The following is a 19,499-nucleotide window of genomic DNA, read 5'->3' as shown; positions in this document are numbered from 1 at the left end:
AATGTAGCAGGAGCTGCCACAATGTCAGGCCAACCAGCATGCACCTTGGTCGGATCGATAAGCTGGTGGGTCTTGGACACCTCTCGCTTCTCAGAGCACTTTTTGGGCAAACATTTTCAAGTCCCAAGTTCTACATTTGGGATATACAGGTGCCTTTAGCACCACGTCCAAGGGTCCAGGACTGGAGGGGCACCCCTTAGAGGGTCAGGACTAAGGCAGGGTCCAGGTGTTGGTTCAAGATGGTTGGAGCCTTTTCTGTCCCTGACGCTCTGATCAGGAGGCCAGGTAACTAGCCATTGAGGTCACTCTGGAAGTCCAGGGTTCAAGGAGAAGAGCAGGGCTCATGCATCAGGGCATATCTCTGGAGACTCAGAGCAGGCTTCAGGCAGCACAGCAGTCCTTCCTGGTGCTGCAAAGCAGTCTTCTGAAGTACTAAGCAGGCCAAAGTAGCAGGCAGATTTTGTGCAGTTCTAGAAAGTGTCTTGAAGAGTGGGTCTGAGGGTCCTATTTTTACACCTGGTGCTTCGAACTTCAGGAGGCTACCTTCACAGAAGTGCTTGGAATGTCTAGTCTCCCTGCCATGGCACCAGCCTGTCTGCAGGCACAGAAGGCTAGTATGAAGCTCTTTGTATGAAGTCAGGACACAGCCTATTGAAGTGCACAGCTCCACCGACCATTTTTCCTGAGATAGCCCAGTTCAGGCCCACTCATATTACTCATATTAGCCCCTCTCATATATGGCTGTCTGGGAGGAATACACAAAGGCCAAATGCCACTACACCAAGTCCTGTTACCCAGGTACAGGCTGCAGGCACCAAATAGGTAGGACAAGAAAATATAAACTTTCTAAAAGTGACATTTTCAAATTTGTGACTTAAAATCTTATATTACCATTGAAGACGATTTTAAATTACAATGTCTCAGGCACCAAACTTTTCTGCATGCTCCCAATCAAATGTTACCACTTACTAAATGTAATAAGGTACCCCAGGGTTATACTGTGGAAAAAGAAGACCTCACAATAGTGAAAAACACATTTGTGAGTTTTTCACTCTCAGGACATGTAAAACCTAAAAGTATATGTCTAACTTTTTAACTACAATCACCCTGGCCTACGGGCTGCCTAGGGCCTACTTTACATGCCACCTAGTAGCATTTAATTTACCAGCCCTAGGTAAATGGTATATGTTAGAAATTGGGCCTCTAGTCAGCAGAGATATACATCATGTCCAAGTAGGGACCACAGTCCTAGTCGGGGTAAGTCAGATACACAACCTAAATTATTAATTAGTGCTCACCGTCTGGTAGCTTGAAACAGAGAAGTCAGGCTTAACTTAAGAGGTAATGTGTAAAGTATTTATGCAACACTTAAGTTACAGCAACACAGTGAAAACACCACAAAAAATATTCCAGACCAGTTTAGAAGAATAGGAAATATATATTTGAGTAAAACAAGACCAAAACGACAAAAATCCAATAAGTAGAACTAAAGATCAGAATTTCTAAAGAATTAACTGCAATGTACTGCTTAAAAGTCAATAGTACTAAAAGGTTACTTGATGTTGCGCTATACTGTGGTGAATCCAAAGTTCTGGCTGACCACCAAGCAGGGTGGGTTACTACAGGCCCCACCCAGGGCCCGCTGAAAAAGTACCTTGAATGGAGCAAGTGTTGGCGCCGAAGACTCGGTGTGTCGGTTCTTATTCATGCAGTTGGGTGAATGTGCTGTCTTCGTGCCTCACAGTCGGGTTCTGTGTCACTGTCAAACCCTTTTTGATGTAGGTGCTGCATCGTTGTTGAGCCGTGCAGCGATGTCTTTGGATCGTGCCATGTCTCCATCGAGCCTCACAGACAGGGCCCATGTTGTCAAATCAGCACTGCGTCGGTGTCGAAGGGCACTGCATCAGTTCTGATCGGTGCAACAGCCTTCCTGTATCGATTTTTAGAGAAAAACAATTGCAGAGTCAACTCTCGAGCCCAGGACTGGATTGGCACCTCCTGATAGGGCAGAGCTCACAGTCGGCAGAGTACAGCAGCTGAAGCAGAGTTGAGGGAAGTCTTTAATGGCCCTGAAACTTCCAGAATAGGAGGCAAGCCAGCAACCCTTTGGAGAAATTGGGTTCAAGGGTGTGGGGAGAAGGTCCAGTCCTTCTCACTCCCAGAAAATAAGCAGCAGGCCAACACTGCAGAGATGGCAGTAGACCTGCAGTCCCTCCTACATCACAACAGCTCTTCCTCCTGGCAGAATGTACTTGGTTCCAGCAGAGTTCCGCTTTGGTGTGGTTTGGGGGTCCAGTACTTATACCTAATTGAGCCTTTGAAAAAGGGATAGACTTCTAAGTGAGGCCTTTGAAGTGAACAAGGTCCCTGTACTTCTTTCCATGGCTCCAGACAATGTACAGGGAGTTATGTAGCTCTTTGTGTGAGGACATTAACAACCCTATTCATGTGTGTCAGCTCTTCCCTCCCATCTAGCCCAGGAAAGAAAGCCCATCAGCCTGGTGATGTGCCATCAGGATGTAAATGTCACAACTAGGCTACCCTTGTGTGACTGTTTAGAAGGAATGCACAAAGTCCAGCTGTCACCCACCCCAGATGTGTATGCAGAGAAAAGAAGAGGCACAGAATGGTTAAAGCAAGAAAATCCCAACTTTTTAAAAGTTGCATCAGACTTAAAGTTTAAAATCCAACTTCACCATAAGTTGTGATTTTAAATTGTGAGTCCAGAGACACCAATCTCTAAATGTCTATCTTTTCCCAATTGGAAGTTACACTTAAAGGCTGCTTTAAGGTAACTAACACAGAAAGAAACAAATGTGTCCTTACAATCCGGAAGCACTCTTATTTTGTGGCTCAGAAATCCTACTAATAGAGAAATTCATCTATTATGGGAAGATTTCAAATTCTCGGTCACCTACTGTTGAAAGACACAAGCCATTTGCCAAAACAAAGTTTGGGATGGCCTCACACACCACCTGGTGTCATGCTTCATCATCAGCTTAAGCATACACTAATGGTAGGCGGGCATGCACACTTTTTGTGCTCCAGACGTTGGGAGGAGAAAGGAATCCCAAATTGGTGTTCTGGCTGGGGGTGAACGTTGATGAATGTGTGACTACAAGGCTCCCTTGCCTCACTTCTCCATGATATATGGATATCCGTAAGTGAGGGATCCAATTCCAAGAAGGAATATTTGCCATAAAGGATTGGCCATAGATTATAGAGCTGGTATATACTGTATGTGCACAAAAAGTCTGTATTTGTGTTGTGAATAGGAAAAGAAGATAGGGTCATATAGGATCTGTTTTGTCATGATGAAAGCCCTGGATGCCTTAGGAGACTGCTTAAGGGCTGAAACATATTGACCTAAGGGGGAGAAGGACGTCATAATTTAATCTCCTTTGCCCCGCAGTTTGTTTCAATCATCCCTCCTTCTCCCCTGAATAAAGTTTAGATTGCATTTCTGGTAGGTGGTAGGGAATTTTAGTTGGATAACCCATTTTTTCCTGATTTTCCCTAGTTAGTTCCCCTCCGTCGGACAACGGGGGCCCACCTGCCATTAAAGTATGTTTTGACGAACGTGGGATGGCCAATGATGAAGCATAATACCAGGTGGTGTGTGAGGTCATCCTGAACTTTTTTAGCAAATGCCCTGTTTCCTGTTTCCTTTAATGGTGGGTGACCAGGAAATTGAAATCTGCCCATAATAGATGAAATTCTCTATTTGTGGAGAAGCTACAAAATAAGAGGGCTTCCTGACTGTAAGTGCACGTTTGTTTCTTTGTGGGTTAGTATCAATTTGGGAGGGTACAAACTGTTGCCTTATATACCTCTCTCCTTCATTCCAGCCCTGCAAGATTAAAGGAGCTTTCTGTGTTTGATGCTTCAAGGTAACCCCAATGTTAACCTGTGGGAGAGATAGGCCTTAAAGTAGTGAACAACAAATGTAACTGTTTTTTGACTAGCAGGACATGTTAAATTTAAATGTACATGTCCAACCTTTTTAATACACAGTGCTCTGCACTTGGGGCTAACCAGGGCCTACCTTAGTGGTGACCTGTATGTAATGAAAAGGAAGGTTTGGGCTTGGCAAGTGGGTGCACTTGCCAGATCAAAATGGCAGTTTAAAACTGCACACACAGGCTCTGCAGTGCCAGGCCTGAGACATGTTTAAGGGGAATTTGGATTGGGTGGCACAATCACTGTTGAAGGCCCACTAGTACCATTTCATTTACAGGCCGTGGGCACATATAGTGGACTTTACTAGGGACTTACAAGTAAATTAAATATGCCAGTTGTGGATACGCCAATATCACCTGTTTAAGAGTACAGAGCACCTGCACATTATCACTGGTTAGCAGTGTAAAGTGCACATAATCCTTAAGCCTGCAAAAATTAAAACAGAAAAATGTGGAGGGGAAAATCAAAATCTCTGTGGATGACCCTGCAGAGAGGGTCAGGTCCAACAGTACACCACTTTACTAGGGACTTACAAGTAAATTAAATATGCTAGTCAGATGTAAGCCAATTTTACCACGTTTTAGGGAGCGAGCAGAAGCACTTTAGCACTGGTTAGGAGACTAACAAACAAATTCAGAAAACAGAAGTGGCAAAGCAAAAAGTTTAGAGGAAGACCACCCTAAGTCTGACAGCTCTAACAGAGTGTTATGATGCTTTTCTGACCAAATCTTTTGTTTGTATCTGTCTGTTTCTATGTTTTGTGAATATGTTGTTAATTATTTGTGTTAAGGAGTGTATTTTGTGCTGCTCTCAGTTTATGATACAGTACTAGCTGTTTTACTTCTCTTTCATCACAGGAGAAGGGTAAACTAATAGTACCAAACTATCACCAACATTTCACTCGACTGAAGCACAGTGGTATGAATTATAATTCTATGGAAAAGGGGAATCACAACAGTTTTCAAATTGCACAAAATATGTAATTTATATTCAAATATTTCTGACTCTCACTCCAAATGAAACCTTGGCAGTGTTTATTTTTACAGTGCTTTATAAATGATAACTTTTGAAGATGGCTTTACTCTACACAGAATGCATTCTCTGTGTAATAGCTCAGTGAAGTCAGTTATTAGGGTGCTGTCGTATCTAATCCCTCAAACTATCTCACATATCAAGACCTCGCAGCACTGAAACACTAACTGAATCTCTTGATACCCAGGAGTCTCAGCTGAGCCTCGCTTACGAGACCTCATGTGAGCGTCTTTTCCAGGCTTTGATCGATAGTCAATGCAGGGCGAAACTGAGAAAGGCGATGCTTTTTCAATGCCATTACTTCCGCCCCTGGCATAGCTTGTGTTCGTTTCAAAGGAGACACTGTGAAGTTACTACTTTCTCCACCACGCGCTGTAAAGATTTTTGCTGTTGTGGGCGGGGTGTAAATTCCCCCCAACACATGGGTACTGTTTCCCCTCCCGAGAATCTGAGTGTCTAAGTTCGAGGCCTAATTAGTTAAATGGGTAGTTATAACTGCTATTGTGGCTCATATCTCTAACTTAAACGCCGGCAGTAACATACAATTGTTCTACCATCATGGCTTATGTGCCTCCACTTAATCATATGAAAAAATGAGAGGCATTCCAAACAAGGTATGCGTCTAAGAGCCTCTCTCTCCTAGCTGTTTAACTCTGTTCTCATTGAGGCAGGGCCTATGACCGGAGCTCCCCGTTTGGATCGTGCAGCCCATTTGGAGTGTTTTGTACCCCGCTGTTTAAGTTCATCCTTGCCTGATGTTCCTGAAATTAATATCACCTTCATTTCCTTCAACCAAGCAGGTTCCTGGTCTTTCGACCTGGGACCTTGCAACATTAGATCTTATACCGAAGGGGCAAAACCGGTCGACTGAGGTGGCATACACGCTGTGTACAAAGGAGGATGAAACAATCCTGCATGTGGTGTGCCTGTGGCCAGCCCTGTTAGAAGCCCACAGACGTCTGTTCTGGGCGTCGTTCAATGCTCTGAAAGTCCGGTCATGTAGGGAGGCCGTAATCATAATACTGACTGTCAGGTGATTAAATTCATGCCCATATTTTAATACATGCTTAGCCTTCTTGAGAAGGAGGACTGAAATGTGGCGTGTCTTAGTTGGTACAGAAGTGGTGTTAGTATAGTTTTGTATCAAAAACACACTTTTTTTAGCATTCATTCAAGATGAACTTTTATTACAGTGCTGTTTATATTCTGCGATTTTAATTGACCACATTGTGCGTGTTATTTTTCTTTTTGCAACTGATGTTTATCATGTGCAGAAAACCGAATTAAAAGTCATTTTATGATAGGATGAACTCAATCTCCATCCACAAAGGTGCATCGACCAGTTACTAAAGCACTCTCTTTTACTGCACTGGCACAGTGACACTTTAAGAACAAAGAGTGTTCTAAAGTAAATTAGGGATGGAAATGGAATCTTTTTAGCTCTTTACATTTGATCTGTATCTTAATTCCCTTTATACATTGTGTGTTTATTTTTCTAAGGTTTTAATTAACCATCCAATAAAAAATACATTTACATTTGAATGATCTCTATAACAGGTATAGCTCGCGCAGCTGACTTCTGAGTCCATTAAAAAGGATCATGTTTTTCTCTGCTGTTGAAGTACTGATGTTGATGCACCAAAATAGCAGAGGTAGTGAAAGTGACTTGAAGCACTCTTTGACCTCAATGATAGCACATGGAATGACACCATAAGGACTTTGACCCTGAACTTTCCCAGGAAGTTATGTCATATGACCTTAATCCTGATGACAGTACAATATTTGACAATACAGAAATTCCACATTAACAGCAAAATTAATATAGAAACACACAGACAAATGTCGATTTCTTTTTCTTCAAGCTGAAGATGCTGACAGTGTATCCCAGACGAAAGTTAGTTGTATATCCCGAGGCAAAACACAGAACAGCACACGTACATATCTTTTCAGCTGAGAACACTCAAAAGAAAATTGTGCGACCTTTTTCGCCCTTGGTGCAAAACAAGCTATTGTCGTGTGAATTGATGGCATTTAATCTGTTGATGGATTCTGATGATAAGGTTTTAAATGCTTGCATTGTGAATTTTGGGGCTGTTTATGTAGATGCAACTCCTAAGTTGAGGTCCAATTTATAATGTTTATGGTCATTTTAAGAAATGTGATAGAAATCTTGTCACTTTTATTGTGTATATGATTCAATGTAAACTATTACTACATTGTCAAATAAATAAAACAAAATGCAGGTGTCCTAAAGATGTAATTAACAATAAGGTAAGTGTCCTGGCATATGATCTAGTGGAGATGCACTGTGAGTATTAAGCTGATTTAAACTGACACTGGGTAGATGTTTGTGTGAGATGGTGCCAATGTATGTGACCATCGAAGTGCAAGCGTTTGTGTCAGTGACTGTACCCATGTGGAAATTAGTAGGAGTGTCAGAGAAATAGCTACCATGCAGGCAGGAGATTGGGTGGAGCTGGTGTTAATGCTGATGTCGTTGTTTGCTCCAGGGACTTTGTAGCTGGGGCTTCCCAGTTGATTCAGATTGGTGTGTTGCCCAGAGTGTGATCTTTTAAAAGTCCGCTTTCTAAGCAGCATACTTGCGAGGATCTTACTGTCCATGAGAGGAGACATTTGATTTGCATTATTTAAACCTATTTAGTTTTGTTCCTTTAGAATTAATGATGTAAGATGCATAGGACTTGGAAGAACATTCTCCATGGAACTGGTAGATAGTTGAGGTCCGCCTGGGTTGCAGTGTTTTGTGTATAATAAATCCTGCCTGATGTTTTTGTGTCAACAATAGTTGAGGGAGATATATTTAATGCTCTAGGTGGAAATCCTTTTTCACTGGTTGATTGGGGTCATACAGTTATGTCTACGTCCACGTGTTTGTTTAGGCAGTGGGATTTGCAATCAAAATGATATGCCACAATTATTTTTTATTTTTCTGACTGCAACGTCTTGAAAAATCAGCATAGTTATAAAAGGTTAAGTGAAATGAATGGATCAGAGAGGCTAGGGCACTGAGGTAGCCATTCAAGAATATGTGTGACAGCTTGGAACATTTTAGATGCTAAGAGGAACTGAGGCTGCTTGTGATATGTTATTAAGATAGGTGATTGTGCTTCTTGTATTAGAATTTTCAAGGCAAATTGGAAAATAATGTGAACGTTTTAAATTATTAACTTTTCATAGCAGTTCCACAGTGCTTTACTAACCAATCTAACATGTTTAAATTACCAAACAAAGTCGCTCTAAATAACTCTAGGACATTTTGTTTCTTACTTAAAAACTTCAGTCATCAATGTTATATCATGTTCACAACTTCAAACAGGTGCATGTGACAAGGTTATAAAAAGGTACTCATGATGATAAAAAAATTGATTGTAAAATTGTTAACGTTATGACAACACTCGCAATACTATACTAATCCGTTATCATTTAATATACTAATGACTGTGTAAGACGTTTAGGTCCTCATGCCCATCTCAAATCATAAGAGCATAACAGCTCTTCACATCTTTTTTTGCCTTACATGTCTCAGGTGTGGGAAGAAAATTTGTCATCTGAAATTTCATCTCTCATCACAGGATACAATACATAAAATGCACCTTATTTATCCAGAGGTCACATTAATGTAGGATACACTTAGAAAATGCCATTGGCTCCAACTGTCACTGAACTCATATGGAGGGACGATGCTCAAAATTTGTATTAAGCATTTTGTGAAAGTTTTGCAGGACATTCTTCTTAAGTCTTCGAGTTCACCCATTACGATTGTCAGTCATTAACTCTCCTGAAAAGGCTTAGCAGCTGCATGCAGTGGGTTGCCTACAAGGAGTTTCTATTAGTCATGACTTGTCTCTTTTGCATTTTCTTTTAATTTAATTTAAACATACTTTTGAAGGTTCACCCACACTAAACTTCAAATTATTTTTGTAAATTTATAACATCATGGAGTTTTTAAAAAAGGAGCGGCAAATTATCATAATATACTGTTTGCACAAAGAAATTAAAACCTTAAAATTAAACACCCATTGTTTTCTAATCACGTTTTTACGTCGAGCGTGCAGGAGCTTTGACTTGTTGTAAGTATTGTGGGCTTTTAACCAAGCCCATGTCACGCCCATCACTTTCACTTGTTCGTGGGCTTGCCTTTCAAAAATCCGTTGATGTCGTTGGTAAATGTTTTGCGTTTGTCCCGCCTTGGGGTGGTTTTGTTACCACCTTGCAGACTGACCATGTTATATGGATAATTGCACGATTGCTGATTTACTTCAGCGTGGGGAACTGTCTTTTTTCTTTTGTCTCTCCCCTTCGTGCAGCATGGTGGCCATGGCACTCACAAAGCCAACAGTGCAGAACAATGCGAACTCCATTGGTGGTATAGATCATTTTTGGTTTGCTATTTATGTTGTCTGCTTTGCTCAGTCCCAACATGGAAGTACGATCACATGCACACACTTTTACTCTTCAACATATGCACACGGTTTTAATCCTTTCTTTTGTCTCTCCCTTTTGTGTTGCTTGGCGGCATGGTGCTTAAAGCACCACAGAGCAGAACAGCGTGAACTCCATCGGCTTTATAGATAATTTCCCCTACGCTATGTATATTGTCTCCTTTGTTCAGTCTCAACATGGAAGCACGATCTCATGCACACACTTTGATTGCACACGGTTTTAATCTAAATGTTTGCATGTTACAGACTTGTTCTGCAGCACCTGCGGAAGGCAGCAAAATGCACTACACCTGCACAGTGCTGTCACATTATGGTCAAAGGAGTTTACATCAGGATTCCAGGCACGCCAGACTGTGTCTGTGTGTTGTAATATCCAACAAACCATTTTGCTGGAGTTTGAATATGAGGGGCAGTGAGGTGTACGGATATTCATTCCTGCGGATCTGCAGATCCCTGACAACCTTTCAGGAGGGGGTAATGCTTGGCACCTGTTTTCATGCCACACTAGTGGCCATTGGGTCCAAAAAAGGTCACCTGTTTAGAAGTTAGGGTGCTAAGCTTGTTATAGCTTGACATGGATTATGTCTATTACTGAGCACAGAGAACTCCCTGCACAGGCAGAACTGACACCAACCACCGGAACACATGCTCTTGTGTGTCAGACCAAGTCTGTTTATACCCACTGGTGCATGCAGCTACCAGAGTGGCTTTCGGGTTATGAATGTGGTTTGCGACTGTGCTTCTCTTTGACCAGAGGTTTTGTGATTTAATGACACTGTGTACATTTACAGCACTCCGCAGACCCCCAAGGTGCCCAAGACTTAGAGGCCGGTTATGAACCACACCTTGTAAAGTTGTAGCAAGGGCAACAAACTGACCCATATCTGATGCATGTCACTTCTGGTGTTGGCAATCATTAGCAGCATGCCAACAGTAAGCACTTGGCTAATGTAGGTAAAAAATACAAATAACCTTAGATTCACTCTATGCTACAATGTATTCAGGTCACTTTTAAAAAAGGGAAGTGCACCATCTGCACTGGCTAGTGTGGTTGGCAAAAGATCGACTATCAAACTTGACATTTTCTTGAATACTGATCCAACTTTCATGGGTTGAGGTTATGCTTGCAGATCCAGTTAGAAATTTACAACGCCAATAGCTTTAACTCAAGCAAATGTGTGTTACTGTTGCTATCACAACATGCATGGTGTGGGCACCTGAACGTCCGTATTATGGACAACAGTTGAAACCCTATTCTGGAGAGATAGAACGGGCAACAAAACCCTTATCTATGTTATATGGCTTCATGTACATCAGTGTATGAATATTGGAGCTTGAAAGTGTTCAAAAATAAATAAAATGAATAATTATTTTACAGGCAGCCATATACTGGAACATCCTCTGTACCACAGAGTAAAATACTTCTTGGGTTGAAAATTTGAACACTGAATACAAAAACAGAAGAAAAACGTACGTTGCACTTTCAGCGTATATTAGCTTTCTGCAAAAGAATCGAGGCCTCCACCAATAGGAGCCCTCCACAATGAGATTTTGGTCTATGGTATTCCTGACTGCCTAGAATAACATCTTTTGGAGGGAAATAGCACGACATGTATACGGGAAAACAGCCTATATTTCCTGTTCATGGAACCTGTGTTTTTAAAATAAACTTTAAGTTCAGACTTGATAAGACACAGAATATGAAGAAAGGCTCTTAATTTAAAATGTACTTATATTCTCGTTAGTAATCATTATCTCAATTTTTGTCGCAATAAAAGCCGGCAAAGTTGTTATTGTAGACTATGAATTCATCATTCAGTGACCTTTCTTGCTAGGGTATATTACGTTTATAAATAACAAATAATCAAGCCTCTCTTCTTTTTCGAACAATAGCTGACCTTACCTTGTTCACAGAGTCTTTTTGTAAGAGAACCGTCATCTTGAAAATAAATAATCCTTTTCTGTACAATGCTTGCTCTGCAAAGGAAGGAACACGAAGCACTTAATGGTTTTACTCATCCCAAAAACGGAGACCAATTTTACTTATTAGAATGCACCTTCTCCACATTGTGAGCACACAGCACCAATGCTTTTGTTGTGTGTCCTTACTGTTCCTAACCTTCATTTATTCAATAGTACGCCATTTCTCCATGCTGTAACCCACTAGTTATGCCCAGTTCCGCGGAATACTGATGGTAATGCTCTGGGACATGAACAGCATTCCAAACAAAACGAAATCTTAAATGGCAATATTTTCTCAAAATTCATGGATTTCCATTTTTCACTCTATCGGAGGCAATCCACTCTTTCTTCATGCTTAGAAAACAGGCATTTACCCTGCTTTTACACACATCAGCCGTTTCCCCTAAACAAGAACCAGCTGTCACATAGGCGACACCTTCTATTTTTTCTTTAGGCACATTTAAGTTAATGCAGAAGCGACACTGTGCTGCTGTTAAATACCGTGTTACCTGACTCTAGGAATAGGCTACTGATAATTTGCATATATCAAAACCCATTTTTGCCATGTTCTGCAGAAGAGCACAATATATTTAGACAAACACACACTAGAGGTTTCTGGAAAAAGTGAAAAGATCCCTTCAAACGTTTCCGTTACTCCTTTCACAAAATCGAAATGTGTAGTTTGTATTACATGTAGTCGTTCACCCTCATAGTTCACAACAAATAATTGCACATTATCTTGTCTTAACTACTTAATTGCAAAGCGTATGCTACATAAATCATAATTATTGTGAAAATCACAGAATATTGCAATTGTAATATATGTAATTTACTCCTGGACGAACAGCACTGCAAATGTTTAAGGTCAAATAATGGTAATGGTACTGTGGGGGGGATAATCTGAAGCTGTACACTTGCTACAGAATGATTAGAAATAAGTCTTATTTGTTGTCGCTCTGGCTTTCCTAAATATCAATTGTATGTTGGTTGAGAAACAAATACCATGTTCAACTTTGTAGTCAACCAAGAAATGGTCTAACCAAGAGTGTGTTCAAGAGGGACCGCAATGGGAAACAAATGGGAAAATGCAGATTTCTTAGAGATGCATTTAGAAAAGATGGTAGTGGATGGGAAGAACATTAAGGGATCAAATAATCAGGGACACTAAATCAAAGATAGTTTGTTCCAAACACTTACTCAAACACACAAATTCTCAGAGTTGTGATGCTCACACAGAAATTAGGCAATTGGAGCTATTTCATATTGCTGCCATATAGATATGGCAAAATATGCTGGCTGCTTTGGCCAAGAGGATTACTAAAAGTCGTTATTCTCCTCCCAGATAAGTAGAGAAATGATCGGTTTTCCTAAATTCCCTTACCGCGCTCCACTGTGGTACCATACTGAAATGTATCCACTAGAAAAAGTAGTCCTTCACATGCATGTTTAAGCCTATTAAATTCTGGTATCATTTCTGTTGGAGATTGCCCTGTACCCACTGGCTTTATAATGCTTAATTATCATTTATAACTGACAGACAGTGGGGGACTCAACACACCAGCATGCAACATGCCCCTTAATTTATTGCTGTATTGCCTATCTACTCAACGTCTGGTCATTATAGGCAGATGATCACATCAACATAGCTTCCTATAAGTGGGAGGCTCGACCCATCCTTACTGAAGTTTATATAATTAATTATCCATGCTTCTGTATGTAGAGGGGCCTAGATGATAACTATAATATTACTTAGACTGAATTTGGATCAGGGAAGACATGTTTAAGATATTTATTTTTTTTAAGTTCTAGTTAGTGGGTGATCATGGTTGGAAAATATTATGTTTTAATCATGGGTTTTCACTTAAGTTCTTGAGGGTTGCATTATTTACTTTGTCCATTGCCTGCAGTACCCAAAATGTATACCATGCATTCATACCCCGTGGGTACTGGATATACCCAGTCAGACTTGTGCATTTTTACTAATTCTGCAAACATGAATTGACATTTTTCAATCTGGGCCGTGCTAAAAGTAATCAAAAGCATTTTGCTAGAGCCCAACCAATCTGAAGGATACCTCTTAATGATATTGTTGCTATTGCTCAGTCTATGATATTGTGTATTCTGCTTCATCTATGGTCATTACAAATGTGACCCATTGTTGCAATAGGTTTCCTGCACATTCAGTACACCCAGAATTGTTTCGGCTTTCTGGATCACCAGGTTTCGGACTTGTTACTGTGGGTGAGTTTCCCTACCAGTGTCTCACCCATGGCAATCACATGATAAACGTACTGCACATGTTTACCATTATTATTTCTGACAACTGCATTTAAGTACAAAATGGTGAATTTAACGTACGGTTTGTTGCTCATAAACCTTGACAAAACCAATGGACTCATTTGATGTGTTTGTGTGACTGACCCCTTTATAAGGTCAAAGGTAACTATTCTATGTCCTGTATGGTATTTTTCAATATGTCAATGTACACATATTTGCAAATTATTGCATAGTATTAAGTAATGTGTGTAATATATGTACTTCTCTTTTTTTTTCTAAAGAAAAAGTACTAAATGGACAATCATTTATTAAGTGTTATTATAATATGCCAGTGAATGGTGATTACTAACCCACCCAAACTCCCCTGAGGAGGCCTAGGACTGCTCTGCTTCGCTACCCTGAAAGAGTCAAGTGGTACTATGGGGTGCTTGGTAACTAGTAAGGGAATTTTGGACCTATTACTTGCCCTGCCCACACAACTAATAATTTCCTAAATTTGGGTTGCAGATGACACCTGGAACAGTGTTGTCATTATGAGCACAATCTTCATGATACAGCTATGGGAATAATTCTCTATCGCCATTTTTTATAGCCTGCTGCAGAGTGATATAATGGGTATTACAGGTCCTGAACTTGAGTTAATGGCCTAAGTCTCAGGCAAGGGCCTATCACGAGGGAGAGGTCCATTAACAGCCAGTGTACTCTGAGGCAGAAGGGCTATAAGCCAATGAGAACATTCCACCCATTAAAGATAGAATGTTCTAAATTAAAAAGGGAGAAACAAAAAGACAAACAACGTAATTTTGTAGCACAAGGGTTATACCAGACATTATTAACTCTGAGCCCCTTCATTATCTCCAATGAAGTTCCTTGCGTTCCAGTTTCCTAATAAACCATAAGCAATAATTCTACACCAGGAGAGAATGTTCAATAATTAGGATAACAGAAAGTTCAATGAAAACTTATTTGGCCACCTACAAATGCATCCCTATGTAACAATTAAATATGACCATTAACTTGATGCTTGGTACATAAAGAACAATATAGAAGAGTAAATCTTATTGGCCATCCCAAAACTAGTTATTGAAAGACAAACATCGTCCATGCAAAACATAAAAAATATGCCATGACCCATCACCTTTGGAAAGGCCATATTCGTGCACAGACCATATTATTTATATCCATCGCCACCGTAATTACGCAACAGTGAAGAACCAAATTATGCAGCAGTTGGACTAAATTATGCACCAAAAAAAGGCAAATTATGTGGCACAATGCTAACGCTCCCCTGTGACTTGTTATTCACAAATCAAGTGTGGCATGCATAAAACCTTAAAGCATGCACAGACAGTGAAGTACTCTTCAAGTCGTACCCCTTATATGGGAAGAAACTTCTCCCATGTGGGTGGAAGGGGGGTTGGCCCTGTAGTTACACCTTCATCAAGTGTCGCAGTCCTCAGGTACACCTACTTGGCTGTGCACTCCCCGTCATGTAGCTCGTGAAGGGGCAAGTACTTCACTGCCTGTGCATGCTTTAAGGTTTTATGCATGCCACACTTGATTTGTAAATAACACATCACGGGGAGGAGCATTAGCAGCTATATAAACCCCCTAACTAAAGCCCAGGACCCATGAAAGCCATTAGTGTAGGGCTGAAATGTGTTGGTGAATGTAGGGTCATAGGATCATCACATCCTTAAAACCGGTTCTTAGTATATATTTAACTGTTCCCATTCACCCTATTAATAAAGGGATACCTGGGGATTGGATGAGTAATTTTTATAATATGGTTAGGCACCCTGTCTGAATATCTGGCAAGAGCTCCCTGGAAGATGGTTGAACCCACCCTGATCTTTAGGAGTCAGGGTGAACCCGATGATGAAGAATGCCACTATTTGAGTGGGAGAGGGTTATATATATAAAAAAAAAAAAATTCCTTTCGCATACCTAGTTGTGTGGAGTACAGGTGTGGCAAGCTACCTTCCCTTATATTCCTCCGAGTGCCTCAGATTTAGGGGATACTCTGCATTCATAACTGTTGTGGGATAAACTTTAATCATAAATGCAACAGTACATTAGAAAAAGGCAAACAATTATTTAGCTGCTGTCAAGCTGGGCTGTAGGGAAATCTGAACAATTTTAGGCAGAATATAATTTGTGAAATGCAGGGATAGTGGGGATAGAATCAATTGCACTGGTGGGCATGGCCCTCGCTGTAGGGTCACCCCCAAACCTTTTGCATCCATCCTCCCATGTTTGTTAAGTTAATTTGTTTTGTCCCCAGGACTCTGTGTATTTTACCACTGCTAACCTGTGCTTAAGTGTTTACACCCTAAAACATGATTACATTGGCTTACACCTGATTGCATATTTTATTTACTTATAACTTCCTTGCAACATGGTATATCTTATACCCAGGGCCTGTAAGTTAAATGCTACTAGTGAATCTGCAGCACATGTTGTGCCACCCAGTTATGTAGCCCCTTGAAACATGTCCCAGGTTTGCCACAGCAGCCTCATTGCAATTTTAAACTGCCAATTCGACTTGGCAATATACCCTTTTTGCCAAGCCTTAAACTCCCCTTTTGTTGCACACAAGTCACCCCTAAGGTAGGCCCTAGGTAGCCCATAGGCCAGGGTGTATTGTATTAAAAAGTCAGACATGTAGTTTTAGGGTTTACAGGTCGTCGTAATGAAAAACATCTAAATTTGTTTTTCACTATTATGAGGCCTAACTCTCCCATAGGAAAACTTTGTGTTGCCTTATTACATTTAATAAGTGCTAGCTTTTTATTCGGAACAGGTACGTATGCCGTGCTTGGGGCCTGAGAAATTGTAATTAAGAACCCTTCTTAAATAGTAAAGTCAGATTTTAAGTTACAATTTTGAAAATGCAACTTTTAGAAAGCTGACATTTTTCTGCCCTATTTGGTGCCTGCAGCCTGTTCCTAGGTCGCATGAATGGGTGTATTTGGCACAGCCACACAATTGAGGGATTAGGCGAGCCTGGATGAGCAATTACTGGCAGTATGGGGGGGTCAGATTGGACATAGCTCCATTTGAAACTGAATAGGCTGTGATCTACCTTCACACAAAGCTCTTGTCACCACTGCATTGTTCACACAGTCAGATTGGAGCCAGGACAGGGGAGGCAGGAAACTTGAAGGACTTCAAAGGGAGGTCTCTAAAAAATTCTCCTACTTCAAAGGAGGCACCAGGTATACCAATAGGACCCTCAGAACTAATATTCAGTTCACTTTCTGGACCTGTATTGGGCTCTCAGAGGACTGGCTGCTGCTGTGGCCTGCTGTGTTCTTCAGAATACTGCCTTACTGTACCTGTAAGGACTGCTTTGCTGCCTGAAGTCTGCCTGGAACCATCAGAGGCTTGCCCTGCTTTGTGAGCCCTATTTTACTGCTGAATACAGCACTACCAGATTGACTCCAAGGGCTAGTTAGCTGGACAAAACGGCTCCAACGATCTTCATCTTGAAGCCGCACCTGGACCCAGCCTGAGTGAGTCCCCCCAAGTGGTGCCCCTCCAGTCCTGAACACTTGGTAGTGGTGTCAAAGGTACTCTGATATCAAAAGTCAAAACTTGGGTCTTCAATCATTTTTTGATGAAAGCTGCTCTGAGAACCGAGAAGAGATCGGGGTCAACCTGCTCATCTATTCACCCAAGTTTCATTGCCTTTTGGCCTGACTTTGTGGCAGCTCCAGCTACATTCTTATCTGCAGCAGCAAATCCTGTTCTTTGGCTCTTCGCCTGCAGCCCTGCCCACTGAACTTTACCTTCTCAGAACATTTTCTCCAAAATGTCTTGAAAGTCCGAAGGTAGGTGCTAACCGGGCCCAATTCATTCTTGTATCCAACCATCCTACCGGTGCTCTATCGGGGCCAGCTATACTTTTTAACTTTGACCGGGTCTTGCGCAATTAGATATCTGCGGTTGGCACCCTTGATCTTATAGGAGCTAGATTTTTCCTTAAACTTAAACAAATCATAACTCTGGTTCTACTAATTGTTTTTTTCTTATTTTGGTGTCAAATACTTTACTAACATATGCCCTATTTTCCTAAGTTGGTGTGGGAGTTTTCTTGTATTGTGTTTTCACTTCATCACTGTTTGTGTGCTGTATAAATACCTTACACATTACCTCTAAGTTAAACCTGAGTGCTTTGTGTCAAGATACCAGAGAGTGAATTACAGGTTAATTGAGTGACTTTTGTGGCTCACCTTGGCAGGGCTTGTAGCTGTTGCTTGAACAGGGTTAGTACCCCATTCAACCAAGAACCAAATTTCTCACATGCACATTATGAAGTCGCAGTCTAGCAGAATGACTTTTAGGATCACTGCGCTTTTAGGAATGTTGCCAAAATCTTCAGAGACCAATGTAAGTTTGCGATAGATTACCAACATTTGTTTTGTTAATAGTACATTGTTATTATGGTTAATGTGGGTAAATAGCAAGTTAACTACTCCATAAATTAAATACTGACCCAGCTCAGTTTCTTCTAATCATGTGAGTAGTTTCAATTAATCCCAAATGATTATGGGGGTCATTATGACCCCAGCAGTCGGCGTAAATATGGAGCAAAGTACAGCCAACAGGCTGACGGTACTTTTCTCCATATTAAGACATTGGCAGTTTGGCTAAAGCCAAACTGCCAATGTACCACACCGACCGCCACAGCGGTAACGACTGCTGAGCTGAATACTTCACTCTCCAGCTCAGCAGCCATCCCTTGGCCGCCTGCTGGATTATGACCCCGGCTACCGCCATGGTTCGTGACATCCTTACTGCCACGAAAACCATGGCGGTAGGCACTATCTGTCACTGATAGGGGTCTACCCCACCACCTCCCCTGATTTCCCCTCCACCCCCTTTCCATTCCATTCCCCCCTCACCCTTTACACGCCCCTTCCTTCATACACGCACACACACATACACACACCCATTCCAACATACATCCATGCATGCATACATCCATTCACACACACACCCGCACACACTTACATACATACATGCACACACGCATTCACACAACTCAACATACACGCACTCACACATCCATACATGCACACACACTACACGCAACACACACCCGCAAACACACACACAAAATCCCCACTCCCTTCACCTGTCAGAGCACCCGACTTACCTGTTGTCAGGGGGTCCTCTGGCAGGAGACGGGGCGCTGCTGCCAGCAGCAGCGTCTGTCCGCCAGCAGGACACCTCCAGGCCGTATTATTGTCAGCAGCGCCACCTATCACCATCCGCCGGCAAGGCCACAGCCGGATTTCCTCCATCCTTCTGGCAGAAATCTGGCTGTGGTCATAATCCGGTGTACAGCTGGTAGCCGCAGCGACGGTCTTTTGGCGCCTGTCGCCGCGGCCGTAGGTGGTTTTTACCGCCAATGTTATAATGAAGGCCTATGTCTTAAATTGCTTTAAAGCATTAAATGAAATGAAAGAACATATAGCAACATTGTCTTTGTGTTTCCTCACAAAACAGATGCTTGTCTATGCATAGTATCCTAACTTTATGAAAATTAGACTCTACCATGTAGCTTGAAATGTCTAATGTTCACAGAAATCGTTTCTCGGAATTTACATAGAAATGTGGAAAATCATTTTTCCATTAGGGAGGTAAAAAATGCTTGCTATAGCTTTGGTTCAGTTAGCATAACCTGACAGCACTAGGTTACATTTCTGAAAGTTCATGTTTAAATGTGCACCAGCATTTTTGTCATTTGCTTTCTAGAAAATCCTTGACAGTCAACTTCATCCACAGTCTGCCTTAGTG

At 41.4% G+C, this 19,499-nt stretch overlaps 1 protein-coding gene across 2 annotated transcripts in view; it reads right to left on the bottom strand.

Annotated features, from left to right (window-relative positions):
* The window catches only part of SPON1 (spondin 1), a 1,167,370-nt gene that overhangs the window by 799,968 nt on the left and 347,903 nt on the right, over positions 1-19,499 (bottom strand). For both annotated transcript variants that reach the window (XM_069223539.1, XM_069223538.1), the window contains exon 4: positions 11,359-11,432. In XM_069223539.1, the coding sequence (XP_069079640.1) occupies positions 11,359-11,432 (74 nt within the window). The remainder of the gene's footprint in view (positions 1-11,358; positions 11,433-19,499) is intronic.

Source organism: Pleurodeles waltl, chromosome 3_1 (genome assembly GCF_031143425.1).
Source record: "Pleurodeles waltl isolate 20211129_DDA chromosome 3_1, aPleWal1.hap1.20221129, whole genome shotgun sequence".
Classification (NCBI taxonomy): Eukaryota; Metazoa; Chordata; class Amphibia; order Caudata; family Salamandridae; genus Pleurodeles; species Pleurodeles waltl.
Note: the sequence above shows the minus strand (reverse complement) of the source record. Positions and strands in the feature narration are given on the sequence as shown.